This window comes from Panthera uncia, chromosome B4 (genome assembly GCF_023721935.1).
Source record: "Panthera uncia isolate 11264 chromosome B4, Puncia_PCG_1.0, whole genome shotgun sequence".
Taxonomy (NCBI): Eukaryota; Metazoa; Chordata; class Mammalia; order Carnivora; family Felidae; genus Panthera; species Panthera uncia.
Genome location: NC_064809.1, coordinates 40,491,133 through 40,507,363, shown reverse-complemented (window position 1 = coordinate 40,507,363; position 16,231 = coordinate 40,491,133). Strand labels below are relative to the sequence as shown.

General features: G+C 44.9%; 1 protein-coding gene across 5 annotated transcripts in view; it reads right to left on the bottom strand.

The window, feature by feature from the left end:
- Positions 1 to 4,134: 4,134 nt before the first annotated feature.
- The window catches only part of COPS7A (COP9 signalosome subunit 7A), a 34,478-nt gene continuing 22,381 nt past the window's right edge, over positions 4,135 to 16,231 (bottom strand). For 2 of the 5 annotated variants that reach the window (XM_049624999.1, XM_049624997.1), the window contains exons 3-10: positions 10,387 to 10,846; positions 9,726 to 9,930; positions 7,912 to 7,987; positions 7,371 to 7,459; positions 6,214 to 6,416; positions 5,509 to 5,614; positions 5,193 to 5,344; positions 4,135 to 5,025 (exon numbers count right to left, since the gene is read on the bottom strand). In XM_049624999.1, the coding sequence (XP_049480956.1) occupies positions 4,986 to 5,025; positions 5,193 to 5,344; positions 5,509 to 5,614; positions 6,214 to 6,416; positions 7,371 to 7,459; positions 7,912 to 7,987; positions 9,726 to 9,887 (828 nt within the window). In that variant the 5' untranslated portion in view covers positions 9,888 to 9,930; positions 10,387 to 10,846 and the 3' untranslated portion in view covers positions 4,135 to 4,985. Of the gene's footprint in view, positions 5,026 to 5,192; positions 5,345 to 5,508; positions 5,615 to 6,213; positions 6,417 to 7,370; positions 7,460 to 7,911; positions 7,988 to 9,725; positions 9,931 to 10,300; positions 10,847 to 16,231 lie in introns of all 5 variants that reach the window. The other 3 variants (XM_049624998.1, XM_049625000.1, XM_049625002.1) reach the window with 3 other exon arrangements.

Sequence of the window (16,231 nt, the reverse complement as noted above, 5' to 3'; positions counted from 1 at the left end):
AGACAGTGGTCCACCCTGTAGCTCGTTTCATAAAGCTTTGGTAAGATGTTGAAGGTCAGATCCATGCTTGTGCAGCTTTGAGGTGAGCCCAAGAGTTCACACACAACTCTATGGGACTCTCGATTTCCCTCCTCTCTGTGATCTGACACTCTGATTCTCTCATTCTTCTTTTCCCAATCCTTTGCCCGAAAAAACTGGGGCTTTAACTTCTCTACTTTGCTGAGCATTTCCCACTATATGTCTGGGCTAAGCATCAAGAGAACAAAGAAAGAAAAAAGCAGAGGGATTTGATTCACACTCTTGGGACCACAGCTTGTGTGGTCAAAGCAGTTCTCAGTTTTCAGTGCCTGCGCAGTCACTGTTGCTGTCATTGTGCTACTATAACTACACCACCATGGTACTGCCTGGGCCTAACGGGGGAAGAGAAGGAAAAAAGAAAAGCAACGGATTTCCCCATCTCGGACCCTTAGAAGTCCCTTTCCTGCTCCTCAGACCTGCAACAGAGGGCTCCAAGAGGAACTCTTTCAGTTCATACCTGATGTACACTTCCAGGTTTGGGGAGGCCTTTTAGTGCATTCTGGGTGATAATGGAGTTAGGGGGAGGGGATGGTAAGCTCACCACTGTTTTCATGGAACTTCAAATTCTGGTTCCTTCCTCCCTACCATTTACTTCTCTGAAATCTCAGATAGCTGTCCCATGCGTTCTGTCCCGGAACATGGGAGTGATGGGCAGAGGGTGTGCCTTCTCCACTTATGATGTGTGTAATCTCGAGCAAATTACATAACCTCCCTGTACCTCTTTTGTCATCTTTAGAAGAAAATAATGGCACAAACCTCAGTAGGTTGTGTAAATGAGTTTATATACATAAAGCATTTAGAATAGTGCTTGACTAAGCACTTAATAAATATGTCTTTATAATTATTAGCAAATATCATAAAAAGATTGGAAAACAGAGACAGGCAAAAAAACAAAAATCACCCCAAACCCCAAAGCCAAGAGGTATAACATACACATCGCGGTTTATTCTAAATTTTTTTTAATGTCTATTTTTGAGAGAGACAGAGTGTGAGTGAGGGAGGGGTAGAGAGAGAAAGGGAGACACAGAATCTCAAACAGGCTCCAGGCTCTGAGCTGTCAGCACAGAGCCCGATGCAGGGCTCGAACTCAGGAACGGTGAGATCATGACCTAGGCTGAAGTCGGACGCTTAACCGAGTGAGCCACGCAGGTGCCCCCACCGTGGTTTATTCTATTTCAGATTTTTCAGCCAAGATATATTTGCCAATTCATTGAATAGACAAATGAACATTTAAGTAAAAGAATAGAATTATATTCCCTGCCCCATTTCCCAAATTATTTAATTGGGGAGAGGCAGTAGGTCACAGGATGGAACCTTTCTGCCTCCAGGTCTTCATCCCACTATCCTCCCTCCCTTTGTCAGGCTAACTGCCACATGGGCTTCTAGTTTCAGTGGAAAGATCACATCTTTGAAGGCTTTCCTGACCCCAGGTTAGGTGTAGATCCCTATGTTAAATGCTGTCATGTCACTCTATACTTCTTAGCACTTATCACACTTTTAATTATATCATCATATACTTAAGAACCTCAAAGGACAAGTCTTCTCTCTTGTCCTGTACTTGAAGTTTCACCTTTGCACATCCTTCTCTTCCAGATGGTGACCTTGGGCCTACTTACCTGTCCTCCAAGGCCCTGCAGTAAAAACCTTTTCAGCTGATCCAAGTTGGCACTGATCTGGGTAAATCTGCTTATATAAACGGGACTTCACAGCTCAGAGTGGAGTCAAAGAGGGCAGTGAAGGGATATTTCCAGTCCACATCCTGGAGATTCGAATTCAGTAGGAACTGAAGTGGGAGGAGGCTCCAGGAATATGCATTTTCAAGAACTCCCCTGATGTTTCTGATGCTGGTGGCCCACAGAAACATTGCCTGTAGTAGGAAAATTCCAATATGGCTTCCAATGATCCCTGACTTCTGACGGTCACTAGACTGGACCTGGTGACTAGAAGTAATGAGATACCTCTTCCGTGATTAAGTTACAAGACTGATTCCGCTTTCCTGATGTGGTCTCTCTGGCTCTTGCTCTGATGGAGAGGGCTATCTGGGGTGCCTCTGACCAACAGACCGGAAAGGAGGTCCTCAGTCTGGCCACCTAGGTGGTAGTAAATCCTGCTGATAATCAAGAGTGTGGCTGGAAGCAGGTCTTTCCCATTGGAACTTTGAGGTGATATGGCGCCACCTAACACTTTGATTACAGCCTTATGAAGGACCCTAAGGCAGGAAATAGTGTGCCCAGATTCCTGAATCACAGAAACAGGAAACAGATTTAAAAAATGTGCATTGTTTTAAGCCACTAAAATTTTAGAGTAATTTGTTACACAATGTTAGATAACTTAATACACTGCCTAGACTGCCCCTCTAAGCTCCCAAACATGTTGGAAGACACATCTAAATGGAGAATTTCTAATCTTTCTTCAACAGGATTTCATGAATACTGACTATAGACGTTGTCTTTGCTCTTCTTGTGCATAAAGATGTACACTAGTCCAATTGCTGTTTTTAGCGTCAGAGACTTTGGTTTAATCTTTTAAGTGTCACCTTTTCATATGCATGAACTCTGAATTCTCATAAAGGCAAGTCTTCTTCCTCCTTTTACCATAGTGGGCCAGCCCTAAAGATCACCTAAGACTGCTGTACATTAGGGATCAGTATGAGAGTATGCCAGTGGTGGTAAGAGTCTTGGTTGGAAATTTTCCTGGTGCCTTGTGCTTGATTATATACGTAGGATCCTTAAATCCTGAACCAAACTTCACGGTCAAAAACTGAGCCCCCAAATAATCTGTTGCCCCATCTTCATGCTTTGGTAGCCAAGGGCCCTGTCTTTGTAAGTCAAACACAAACTTCATTTGCATGTCCTTTTGAATGTGAATGGTTCCCCTCCTGCTTTGGGTGTTAAGCAAGGAGTCCCAGCTCAGCCCACAGTAGACTTTGGAGCCATCCACTGAAGGCTGGCACTAAGAGAGGTCAGGGAAGTAATAGAGCCATTTGCTGGAAGTAGCTTACAAAAAAACCCAAGATACTAAGTTCAAGTGAAAAGTTGGGGCAGGGGCAGAGGTGGGGGGACAGGTTCAAAGTGCCATGAATTAGCAACTTCTACACATTGGAGGGTGTGGGAGGAAGAAGGAGTTTATTTTTAAAAAAATTCTTTTTTAAATGCTCATTTATTTTTGAGACAGAAAGAGCACGTGCAAGAGGGGGAGGGGCAGAGAGAGAGGAAGACACAGAAACTGAAGCAGGCTCCAGGCTCTGGGCTGTCAGTACAGAGCCCAACACGGGACTTGAACTCACAAGCCATGATGAGATCATGACCTGAACCAAAGTCAGATGATTAACTGATTGAGCCACCGAGGCGCCCCTCACCCAGTCCACTTTTAATCAAAACCTCAGGATCTCACTCCACTTTCTAATTCTATGACTGAGACCTTTAGCACCAGTGAAGAGTGGTCTATCCTAAATCTCCGCCTAGAGAATAACACAACCTCTGGAAAGCAGCTCAGTCAATAGTGGGACCCTCAGGAGGCAATTGCTTCACGTGCAAGTGGGAGGAGGGGAATTGTCCCTTACACCAGAGTTCCCAATTCTAAAGAGTGCACAGCACTACACTAGACGGAGGAGACCAATCCTCCCAGCACAGCAAGTTCTGCCTTGGACAGCAGACAGGAGCCTGCTGCTTCCTACTAAGATCTCAGAGTTCTGTGTGGTTCTGATGCAAAACCTGAAGGTTATTATCAACTCCCCCCTGTATAAGTCTATAAGAAGGAAGGCAACAGGCTGAACTCAAGCTCCTTGAAAGAAGGGGCAGTGACTGTCATTTTGCATCTCCAGCACTTATCACATGTTGGTGCTAAGTATCCAACTGCTTCTGACTGAGTGCTGGGTTACTGAGCAATTTGTCCCATCATACAACTCAAGATCTAGGACTCTCGGCTCCTAGGCCAGGACTCAGCACATAGTATCTGGTTCTCTTCTTCTTCCAGTACTTTGCTTTAGAGGGGACTGACGATGAACCTTCTTCCCAACCATGAATACCAAAGACAAAAGATACCCATTTCAGGACATGTTTGTAGATAGACTTCTCATAGATTTATTTCTGTTTCATGTTATATATAGATATATGTATATATACTTTTTTTTTTTTTTTTATACAATCTATATCCCCTTCCCTTCCCCACCAAACTCACAAAAGGAAGTATAAATCCTTCCAGGATTGCCATCAGGCTTTCGAAGATAGCCAGGGCTAAGAAAGAACCATCTCTCAAGATCTCAAGAGACAGCTGCCCTTCTTAGGCTCTGGGGTCATTGAAGCAGCAGCATTCCCAGGACCCAAGCGGAGGAGAGAGGAAAGGAAAAAACTGTAGTGTGACAGGATTCTAGGATGAAAGTGTCCAGTGACTCCTAGAATGGCAGACTGGCTCCCAGAATTCTCCGGGTGGGAATAAAGGTGGGAGCCCTATGGCTCTTCAGATGCTGCCCAAATAGGCTGGGGGTAAGGAGTACAAACTGGGCATTAAGCATGCAGGGGTGGAGAGGTACCAGAAGAAACACATGTGGGTTATGCTGGAGAAGCAGTCCCACCTACTCAATGATATATAAGAAACAGGGAGAGATGTTGCTGCCCCCCCCCCTTAAAGAAATAGGGGGAGAGTACAGCAGGGAGGTGGAGGGAGACAATGAGACACATAAGAAAGCCACATAAAGCAAAAGTACCAACAAAATCATGACTTGTACTTGCCTCCTCCCTAGAGAAGGTGTGATATATGCTTGGGGGTCACGGAGAGGAGAGGGAGGTTAAGGGTCATGAACCTAGGATTATCAGCTGGCCAGGGGCACAGGAAGGCTCTCTGAGGACTCCTAAGGGACAGGCAGGAAGCTGGGACCCCACATCCCCAGGGAAGAAATGACAGTCCTTTCAGTTCGACTTGGACCAAATCTTGGCACTCCCTCGGAGCCTGGCAAGGGGAAGAGAGAGAGAAAGGCTGCAGGGAATCCCCTAACGCCTGAGGGCTCCCCCCATATCCTACCCCCATGCAAATGACTGAAGGGCTGAAGACAGCTAGGTCTCTAAAGTAAAAGCAGGGCACCCCAGAAGCAAGTGGTTCCTGCCACAGTGGCTCACCCCTTGCCCTTTGAGGCTTTCTTGCTGGGCTGGCGCTGGTTGGTGCCAGGAGCAGGTTCCCTCAGCTCAGTCAGGTGTTGCTCAGGGTCCTGAGAGGTAGCCGCGGCGGCTGCTGCTGTTGTAACTTTAATGGTTTTTTTAAGGTTGGCGACCTGCCAGGATGAAAAGAAATGGGGAACAGTGAGGGAAGTTCCAGAATCTGACAGTCCCTGCCTGTCTTGTCTATCTGCTACAGCCACGGTGCAAACCCCCCTGCACAGGACGACTGGCCCAGGCTGGAGGAGCCTGGGTCCGTCCTGATCCCCTGCCTGCTCACCTCGCTCTCGATCTGTTGCTTCAGGCCTAGCTGCTGCTCCTTGTGTTGGTTGGCACGGCTCACCTGCTCCTCAATGCCTGACAGCACCACCTCACAGCCCACACACCTGCGAGGATCAGGAACGAAGAAGTGTCAGTGGAAGGCAGCGGTGATCACGCACTCGTGAAAAACAGACTCAGGATATCCTGCAGCCAAACCCTTGTCCGAGTAAGGAACCCTCGCCAGGGCACCTGGAAACCACCGGCAACAAGAGTCCCAGGAGCCACAGAGACACTCAGGTCGGATACGAGAGGTATAGGAAGTGCCTGGAGTAACGTGTAACATGCGAGTAGGAACTTAAAATTGGGTAGACGTTGGAGAAAAAAATAAAATAAAAAAGGTATATTAGTGAATTTAAGCTAGACAAGAACAGAAAGAGAAAAACGGAAGTGGAAGAGACCCATGGCCTGTAGACAGTGCAGGTTACAGTACCGCTCCTCCTCCCTTTCCCCACTTACTGTACCAAGGACACTGCCTCTGGCCTCCTGCCTCCCAGGCCCTCCTCTGCTCCCTTCTGCCCTCAGAAGCCTTTGGAGGAATGAGCTCATTTCCCTTCAACGTCTATGATTCCACCGCTGCAGCCCAGCCCAGCCCTCCCTCCTTCAGAAGCCCTCCCCCTTTCTTGGAGTGAGAAGAGAAGGAACAGGGCCAGGACACAGGTCTCACCACTCCTGCAGGGTCCGAGCAATGGCACTGAGGTCCTGGCGCTGGATGTCCCGCCCGATGCTGTAGTCAACCTCTAGCCGCTGATTGCGCTGGTCCAGGGAGCCGCGGAGAACGTCGGCATACACAGCTTCAATGACAAGGTCTTCCAGCTGCCGCACATTGCGCAGGGCGAGGGCCTCCAGCAACACTGCATATGGGATACACTGGGGCCAGGGGCGGGGGGGGGGAGTGGTTGGGCTGGGATTTGTGCAGTTCTGCAAGCAGACAAGGGCTTCCAAGATTTTTCCCTCCTTTCCCCTCCTGCCCAGGCTCCCCTACCTACTCTCCGCTCCTATTCCTGAATGATTTCCTCTAAAAGGCTGGTTCTAAAGCAAAATAAGTAAACGCACTGCCACCTGAAAAATAACATCCTGAGAAGAATAGCCAGAAATAAAATAGAAGATTTATATTCCCCTTCGACCTTATTCCTCCCACGCCACAGAGGAAGAAAGTGACATCTGCCTGGGTGTCACTCCTCTGGCCACAGCTCAGGACAGCACACAGACCTTGGTCCAGATAAGCCTGACAAAACGGGAGTATGTGGTGTGGGAGGGATCTGGAGTTACTGTGCATCATTTATACTCCACCTCCTTCCAAAGAGCATCTCACAACAGAGAGACACGTGATTTATGTAAAACCATGAAACAACAAGAGAATCAAATAATAATTGGGAAAAGGTAGACAGGTGGAGAGGGTATTTAAAAAACTGAACCTGCAGAGATATTTCTAGCAAACAGAAGCCTAGCACTTCACCAGAAGAGAGAGTCTTGTTCTCAGATCTGCAAGCTGAGGCTGTTGGTGTGGGACTTTCTCTAGCGGGGAGGGTGATTGTTAAACAAAAGAATGGCATCCCAGTTGCTATTTTGACCCAAAAGGCAAAAAGTGTTGAATGAAAAACAGAAACAAAACAGAAAACTAAGAGAATAATATTCAGGCTGAAAGGCTACAGGCAGTAGAGTTTACATACCTTGGAGGGACAGGGTGGGGGTGGGAAGGCAGAACTGTGTGGACATAGGCTGTCTGAGTGCAAATTCCCTTCAAATAGGCCCTTTGTGAAGGGATATAACTCTTGGCTCAGGACTGGGGGCAGGGGGCGGGGGGGCAGGACTCTTACTCACCTTGACTTTGGCAGCCAGGGTGACAACTGATAGGTGTCGAAGCTTATTCTTCTGAGCCTCTGTGAGTGGGGGAAGATTCCGGGCTTCAGCTACGAAAAAAGGAGAAAGTAGGAAGTTCAGATTACGCTTTTGTGGGAAGCCCTAGCCTCTTCCTTTGCCTTTTTTTTTTTTTTAGTTTTCCATGCCAATTCAAGTCTTAACCTTGACCTATGTACCCCAGGAGGGTATCCCAGCAATTCCTTCTAAGTTCATTGAGAAATTGCCCTTCTGGGGGCACCTGGGTGGCTCAGTCAATTAAGCATCCGACTTCGGCTCAGGTCGTGACCTCACAGTTTGTGAATTCAGGCCCCACACTGGGCTCCACGCTGACAGCTCAGAGCTTGCTTGGATGCTCTGTCTCTGTCTCTCTCTCTCTGCCCGTCCCTCACTCACACAAGGATGCTTGTGCGCGGTCTCAAAAATAAATAAACATTTTAAAAAAAGAGAGAGAAATTGCCCTTCTCCCACCTCCACGACGCCAGAGCTCTAGCCCTCCGGTTACCTAAGTAATCAGCATATGTCCCATAAGCAAACACTGTGAGCAGCCGGAATGTGGAAGCGAAGTCACTCTCAGCCAGCTGCAGGAATAGGAAGGAAGATGTGACAGGATGGGCCTCTCCCCAGCCTCCCAGCCTTACCCTGTTTTGAATTCCACTTTCTGGCCCCATCTGGCCCCTCTCCCATCATCTCTCCCAGCTCACCGAGAGGACCTCTCTGCCTCTCTGATCACTCTCCCTACGGGAAGGCCTCATTTCTACCTCACGGCCTTTGTTTACACTATTCTCCAAATTCACCAGGCCCTCTTCCTCCAAACATCTTCAATTCCTACCCTAAATTCTGAATTGAAAACAAGTGTTCAGCAGCACGTGCACATGCATGTACATGTATACACACACACACACACACACACACACACACACACATACACACACAGTGTTCTGGTCCTTAGGGTGTGTTTCATATTTCCGAATCTGAATATCCTTTAGGCAGTCTGCTGTACTTTCTAATTCACCCAACACTCCTGCATTAGCCTTACTCATCTCTGACAGCTGCATGGCCTCAGCAGGTGCTGGAATTTGTGGCCTCTGTGTCAGACCTGCTGCACCCAGGAGGCTTTCATCACCCAGGTCAGTGCACCCAGATCTCCTCTCCTATCACTGATCACTCATACTGGCACTTAATTTAGGCTGTTACCTAAGAATATCCTTCTTTTCAGTAAGATTACCAGTCCCTGGTATCCCACTTAGGTCCCTTACCAGTCCCTGGTATCCCACTTAGATCTAGAAGAGCTATGCGTGTGTTTGGCTCTCAATAAATACTTGCTAAATAAATAATTTACACATCTATATCCATTTATCTTATCTCTGCAACTGGAATATAAGTTTTAGAAGAGTAATAAGCACTGTGTCTGCACTGTGTCTTGTATTTCTCTGGTATTCCCAGATGACTAGCAGAGAGATAAACAAACACCCAATAAATACTTCTTTTTCTTCACCTTAATGGACCCTCTTTAGTTCCACGGCCTAGGAAAGCAGGGAGAGAAAGCCAGTTTTCTCCATACCAGAGTGGTCCCAAAAGGTTAAATCCATTGACTCAGTCAATCACTGGCTCTCAAAAACTTAACACAGTTTGCCCATATACCAATGCCATAGCATCTCAGGACTTGGGCTAACGTCAAACATTTTTGTGATCCACCCACTCTAGACTTTAACTCTTAACCCTGCCTCTTCCGTGTGAATAGTTCTCTCTGCTCTGTTCCTAGCATCTTGCCACACATCTCTGGGGAAAAGACACCTTCTAACACTTCTAGACATTTACCTCACTTAAGTGAATTAGCAAAGGGGACAAAGTGGGGAGAGGAGGGCATGTCAGTTTCATGTTCGTTCCTTCCATTTGTACTGGACTTTATACTTCCCATAATCTCACCTGATTTCTATAATTAACAGTGAAGGGCAGTGTCCACTCCAATTTTAAAAGAGAAAACTGAGGTCCTAAAGTAAAAATGACCTGATCAAGGTGACATGATTTTATTAAGGGCTACTACATTGGTGGAGACAGGCTGGAATCAGGTCTCCTTTTCTGAACCACATGTTCTTTTGCTTAAAAATGAAAAATACTGGGTTTTACAGATCACTCATCACCAAAGGGAACTAAGAGGTTTACCTGCCTACTTATTTATGCCAGCTGCTAACTAATCATCATCATATTCTAATTCAACTGAATGGTTATGGGGTTGCCAGTGAGTCCTGCCCACCCATTCTCAAATTCAAACTTAGACCCAAGCCTCCCTGTGGGCTATCCAGGTCAGGAACCCACCTCTCTAACATTAGGCATATCCAGCAGTTCCCCAAACACGTAGACACCAGGAGCCTCCAGCACCTGGTGGATGAGTGTGGCCAGCGCTGCCCCCTTGGCTGACTTGGCCAGGAGCAGAAATTGCTCCTGGTTCTGCCCTGTCACCTTCACCTCGGCACTCATGGCTGCACTGAGCTGGGGGGACCTGGGCTCAGGATATCTGGAGCTGCAAGGAAAGAGGATGTGAAGCTGGAGGTCCCTGAACACTGAGAGGACGAGAAGCACTGGGGTCAGGGGCTGGATTGCAGACGCACTGAGTCACTTCTGCAAATGAGGAAACAGAGGTGGAGTAGTTTAAAACTCGGATCTAGGAATCCTACAATTGGCCACTTTGATGGAAACCTGACTGAGACAGGGTTGCCACGCCCCCTCCCCCATCCCTGGGCCAATCCCAAGCCCCACCACGTGCACCCCATTGAACCCCCTAGGCACAGGATGTAGTGGGGGAAGGGGCGTTACATGGTGTACACCCCAATAACAACAGTCCCTCAAATTTCCTTGGTGCCCCGCAAGTGCCCCCAAACACGTGACCTCACCCTCAGGATCCTTCCGCGTGGCTCCGCCCCCTCCCTTAAAGAGGCCGCCCAGGGACCGCAGGCTCACGCCGACTGCCCAGTCGTACCCTGGGTCAGACTCTGCGGGCCGGCCGCTACCTGGAAGCTTCGTCTTCCAGCACACCGGGCGGGGCCGCTGCTCCGTCACCTCCGGCAGCTGTTCTGAGCCTTTCCTGCCACCTCCCTGCAGAGTCGCTCTGGCCACTAAACTCTATGGCTGGCTTCCGGGTCGTACTTCCGCTCTTAAGAGACCGGTTTGGGGCGGGACATGCCCCTCCCCTGCCTTCCGCCGGCTGAAGCTCCTGCGAGCGCCAGTCATTCTACTCTCTGATTGGCTGTTGAGGAGATGACGGGCGCCTTTTTTCCTGTCCTGTTTCAATAAAACTTTATTGTTGGGCGAGCGCCAGACGCTAAATGTAGAGGGAACCCCTGGTCTCCAGCAGGTACCGGGTGGCTATGTGTCAGATCTAAGCTGCCTGAAATCTGGAGATCCGCGGGGCTGCACACTGTGCCTGAGGGACAGGAAAGCTGTAACGGGAAAGAGAGAGGGAGAAGGGAAAGGGGGAGGGGTTGCGGGAGAGAGAAATGAGGAGGAGATGGGAAGGAGACAAGAATCAATGATAGAAGTTTAGCAGCAAGGATCACCTGGCTATTTTAAGCACTTTTTTTTTTTTTTTTTTTGAGAAGCAAGAGGAAAGAAGTGGAAAAAGTAAAGGAAATAATAATAGATAACGTGTATTGAGTGGTTACTGTTGGTCAGGTATCTTATCTCATTGCATCCTCATACCGCATCCCTAGTGTGACTCCAGGACACCGTTTATCATGGTAGAGTGATGCTTTGCTGTGCATTACATCTTTTAATTCTTCAGAGAGGAAATACCTCTAGGTGGAAGGAAGGCATCTGTTATTATTCTCATTTTACAGATAAGGAAACTGAGGCTCATAAGAATTTAGAGATTTGCCTGAAACTCAGGTTTCTTCAAGCCTAGACCATTCTTCCATGTCACCATGATACTTTAGGGAAAATAATAAACAACTAACATTTCTATAGTGTTTAAATTTCATACCAGGCTTGCTTGCAGAAGGTCAAATGAGAACAAAGTTAATGACATCTCAGAGGCCTTTGTGTTAGGCGCTGAACTAAGAGCTTTACTTAATTCATTTGATATTGATAACAATCTATTATTGTTTCAATTTTCCAGATGGAAAAGCTGAGGCCCAGGGAAGTTAAGCAATTTATAAGCAATGAAATGAGAAGAAAGTGGGGGGGGGGGGGAAGAGAACATAAATGAAGGGAGTATCACAGGACTGTTAGACTGCTGGAGCTGAAGGGACTTCAAACTCAAAGTTTATGGTCCACATGGCTTGGTTTATGATAGCAAATGAGAAGCAGAACCAGAGTAAGGAGATGAGGGGCAGGGAGAGAGAAAGGATCAAAAAAGGAGGAGGAAGAGGCAGAGGAGAAAGAGAAGAAAATAAGGGAAGAGATGACACAAAAGTGAGGAAAAGGAATCAAAAGCATACCAAAATATCCAAAGTTTGAAAGAACCAAAGAATTAAGGAGTCCAATCTTACCAACTTAAAGAGGAAAGGAAAGGGGCACCTAGGTGGCTCAGTTGGTTAAACATCCGATTTCGGCTCAAGTCATGATCTCATGGTTCATAGGTTCAAGACCTGCATTGGGCTCTGTGCTGACAGCTCAGAGCCTAGAGCCTGCTTTGAATTCTGTGTCTCCCTCTCTGCCCCTACCCCGCTCACACTGTCTGTCTCTGTTTCAAAAAATAAGTAAATAAGCCACTAAAAAATTGTTTGAAGAGGGAAGGAAAAAGAAAAATATGAGGAAAGAACAAGAGTCCACATATGTTCTATTATGTGCCATGTCTTTACTTATTTGTTCAACTTTCAGACTTTTTTTTTTTTTTAATTTTAGAGAGTGGGGGAGAGGGGCAGAGAGAGAGAGAGAGAATCCCAAGCAGGGTCCAGCACAGAACCTGACATAGGACTCCGTCCCACAACCCTGGGATCATAACCACAGCCCAAATCAAGAGTTGGACACTCAACCAACTGAGCCACCCAGTCACTCCAAGACTTTATTTTTTAGGGGCACCTGGCTGGCTCAGTTAGTAGAGCGTGTGGCTCTTGATGTCAGGATTGTGAGTTCAAACCCCATGTTGGTATGGAGCCTACTTAAAATAATTTTTTAAAAATTTTTAATACTTTATTTTTAGCTTTCGGTTTACAATAAAATTGAGAGTAAAGTACAAAGATTCCTCATAATAAGTCCTGCTCCCACATATGCCTAACCTCCCCATTAACAACATTACTCACCAAAATGGTACATTTTTTTTTTTTTTACCAAGGATGAATCTATATTGACCACATCATAATCATCCAAAGTCCACAGCTTATCTAACGGTTCAGTCTTGGTGGTGTACATTCAGTAGATTTGGATAATGAATAATGACATATATCCATAATTATAATATCATACAGAGTATTTTCACTCCCTGAAAAATTCTCTGTGCCCTACCTGTTCATCGCTCCCCACCCTGGACCCCTGGCAACTACTGATCTTTTTTCATTGTCTCCACAGTTTTGCCTTTTCCGGAATGTCATAGATTGGAAAACATACCATACCATATGTGGCCTTCTCATATTGGCTTTTTGCACTTTAACATTCCTCCCTATCTTTTCATGGCTTAATAGCTCATTTCTTTTTAGCACCACTAGTATTCCATTGTCTGGATGTACTACAGTTTATCTATTTACCTACTGAAAGACTTCTTGTCTGTTCCAAGTTTTGGCAATTATGAATAAGACTGCTATAAACATCTATGTGCAGGTTTTGGTATAGACAAAGTTCTCTGTTCCTTTGAGTAAACATCAAGGAGCATGATCACTTGATCATATGGTAAGAGTATATTTAGTTTTGTAAGAAACCACCAAACTGTCTTCCAAAATGGCTGTACTCATCAGCAATGCATGAAAGTTTCTTTTGCTCCACATGCTGGCCAAACTTTGGTATTGTTAGTGTTCCAGGTTTTGGCCCTTCTACTAGATATGTAGCGGTATCTTGTTGTTTTAATTTGCATTTCCCTGATGACATATGATGTGGAACATCCTTTCATATACTTACTTGCCTTCTGGATGTCTTTAATAGAGTATCGGTTAAGGTCTTTGGCCCATTTTTTAATTGGGTTGTTTGTTTTCTTGTTCATTGAGTTTTTTGGGGGTTTTTTTGTTTGTTTTTAATTTTTTTAACGTTTATTTTCTTTTGAGAGAGAGAGCACAAGTGGGGGAGTGGCATAGACAGAAGGAGACACAGAATCCTAAGCAGGATCTGGGCCCCGAGCTGTCAGCACAGAGACTGACATGGGGCTTGAACTCATGAATGGCGAGATCATGACCTGAGCCAAAGTCAGACGCTTAACCGACTGAGCCACCCAGGGGCCCCAATTGAGTTTTTTTTTTTTTTTAAGTTTATTTATTTATTTTGAGAAAGAGGGAGGTGGTTCAGAGAGAGGGAGACAGAGAGAATCCCAAGCAGGCTCCTCACTGACAACACAGAGCCTGACACAGGGCTCAAACTTACGAACTATAAGATCCTGACCTGAGCTGAAACCAAGAGTCGAGCGCTTAACTGAGCCACCCAGGGCTCCCCTTCTTGTTTGTTGAGTTTTTGTATATTTTGGCTACCAATCTTTTATCAGCTGTGTCTTTTGCAAATATTATCGACTAGTCTGTGGCTTGTCTTCTAATTCTCTTCTCTAGTTGGTCTATTGCAGAACAGAAGTTTTTTTATATTAATTAAGTCCAGCTTATAATTATTTCTTTCTTGGATTGTGTCATTGGTGTTGTATCTAAAAAGGCATTAACATACTCAAGGTCATCTAAGTTTTTCCTTTTATCTTCCAGGAGTTTTGTAGTTTTGCATTTTGCATTTAGGTCTGTGACCCATTTTGAGTTAATTTTGCCAAGGGTATAAACCCTTGTGTCTAAATTTCTTTGTTTCTTTGTTTCTTTGTTTCTTTGTTTCTTTCTTTCTTTCTTTCTTTCTTTCTTTCTTTCTTTCTTTCTTCATGTGAATAATACAGTGTTCCAGCATCATTTGTTGAAGAGACTATCTTTTTTTAAGGGGAGAGGATCAAACCATTTTATTGAGGGCCTTCAGACAAAGGTCGAAGAGTTAGGAGTACAATGAGATCCAACATCCTTGGCCAGGCCAGGATCTCCCCATCTTCACAGTCACCAAAAGTGAAGAGATTATCTTTGATCCATTGTATTGCTTCTGCTTTTTTTGTCAAGGGTTACTTGACTATATTTATACAGGTCTATTTCTGGGCTCTCTATTCTGGTACACTGATCTAGTTGTCTATTTTTTCACCAATACTACACTGTCTTGATTTTTATAGCTTTAAATTTTTTTTAATGTTTATTTATTTTTGAGAGAGAGATAGAGCTTGAGAAGGGCAGAGAGAGGGAAACACAGAATCCAAAGTAGGCTCCAGGTTCCGAGCTGTCAGCACAGAGCCCAATGCAGGGTGTGATCCCACAAACCACGAGATCGTGACCTGGGCTGAAGTCGATACTTAACCAACTGAGCCATCCAGGTACCCCTTGATTACCATAGTTTTATAGTTAGCCCTGAAATCAGATAGTTTCAGTTTCCTAACTTTGTTTTTCCCCTTCAGTATTGTATAGGCTATTCTGGGTCTTTTGCCTCAGTTAATATCCTTAAGATAACTTTCTGGGATTGGGATTGCATTGACTCTATAGGTCAAGATGAGAAGAACTGATATTTTGATAATATTGATTCTTCGTATCCATAAAGATGGATTATCTTTCCATTTATTTAATTCTTCTTTGGTTTTGTTCATCAGAGTTTTATAGTTTTTCTCAGATAGATCTTATGTACATTTTGTTAGATGTATACCTAAGCATTTCACTTTTGGGGGTGCTAATGTGAATGTTGTTGTTTTAAATTACAAATTCCACTTGTTCATTGTTGGTATATAGGAAAGCAATTGACTTCTGTTTTTCGTTTGTTTATTTGTTTGTTTTTAAGATTTTATTTTATTTTTAAGTAATCTCTACACCCAACTTGGGGCTCGAACTTACATCCCTGAGATCAAGAACCACACACTCCACCCACTGAGCCAGCCAGGGACCCCAAAACTTGCTATACTTGCTTATTAGTTCCAAGAGAGTTTTGGGGTTTTTTTAGGAGAATTTTTTTTAATCAATTTTTTCAGATTTCCTACATGAATGATTATGTCCTCCGTAAACAAAGACAGTTTTATGTTTTTGTTCCCAATCTATATACCTTTTATATTTTTTAAAATTTTTATTTATTTATTTATTCATTTATTTATTTATTATCTTATTACATTAGCAAGGATTTCCAGTGCAATGTTGAAGAGTGGTGAGAAGGGACTTCCTTGCCTTGTACTTGATCTTAATGAGAAAGCTTCTAGTTTCTTACCACTAAGTATGATGTTAGCTGTAGGGTGTTGTTGCTGTTGTTATTCAATCTTTACAACAACCCTTTGAGGTGCATATCAATATCTTAGTTAACCTGTGGGGACACTGAGGGTCACAGAAGTTAAATAATTTATTGAAGGTCAGTATAATTAGCTGAGATCCAAATGCAAGTTTGTCTGATTTTGACACTGTGTTAAGAAAGAGAAGAAAAAGGGTTGCCTGGCTGGCTTAGTTAGTGGAGCCTGTGACTCTTGAACTCAGGACTGTGAGTTTGAGCCCTATGTTGGGTGTGGAGATTATTGAAAAAAATAATAAAATAAAATCAAGAAAGAAAGAAAGAAAGAAAGAAAGAAAGAAAGAAAGAAAGAAGAAAAAGCAGAAAGGAAGGAGGGAAGAGAGAGACAGAGATAATCTGAGATCTAGTCCTTGGGC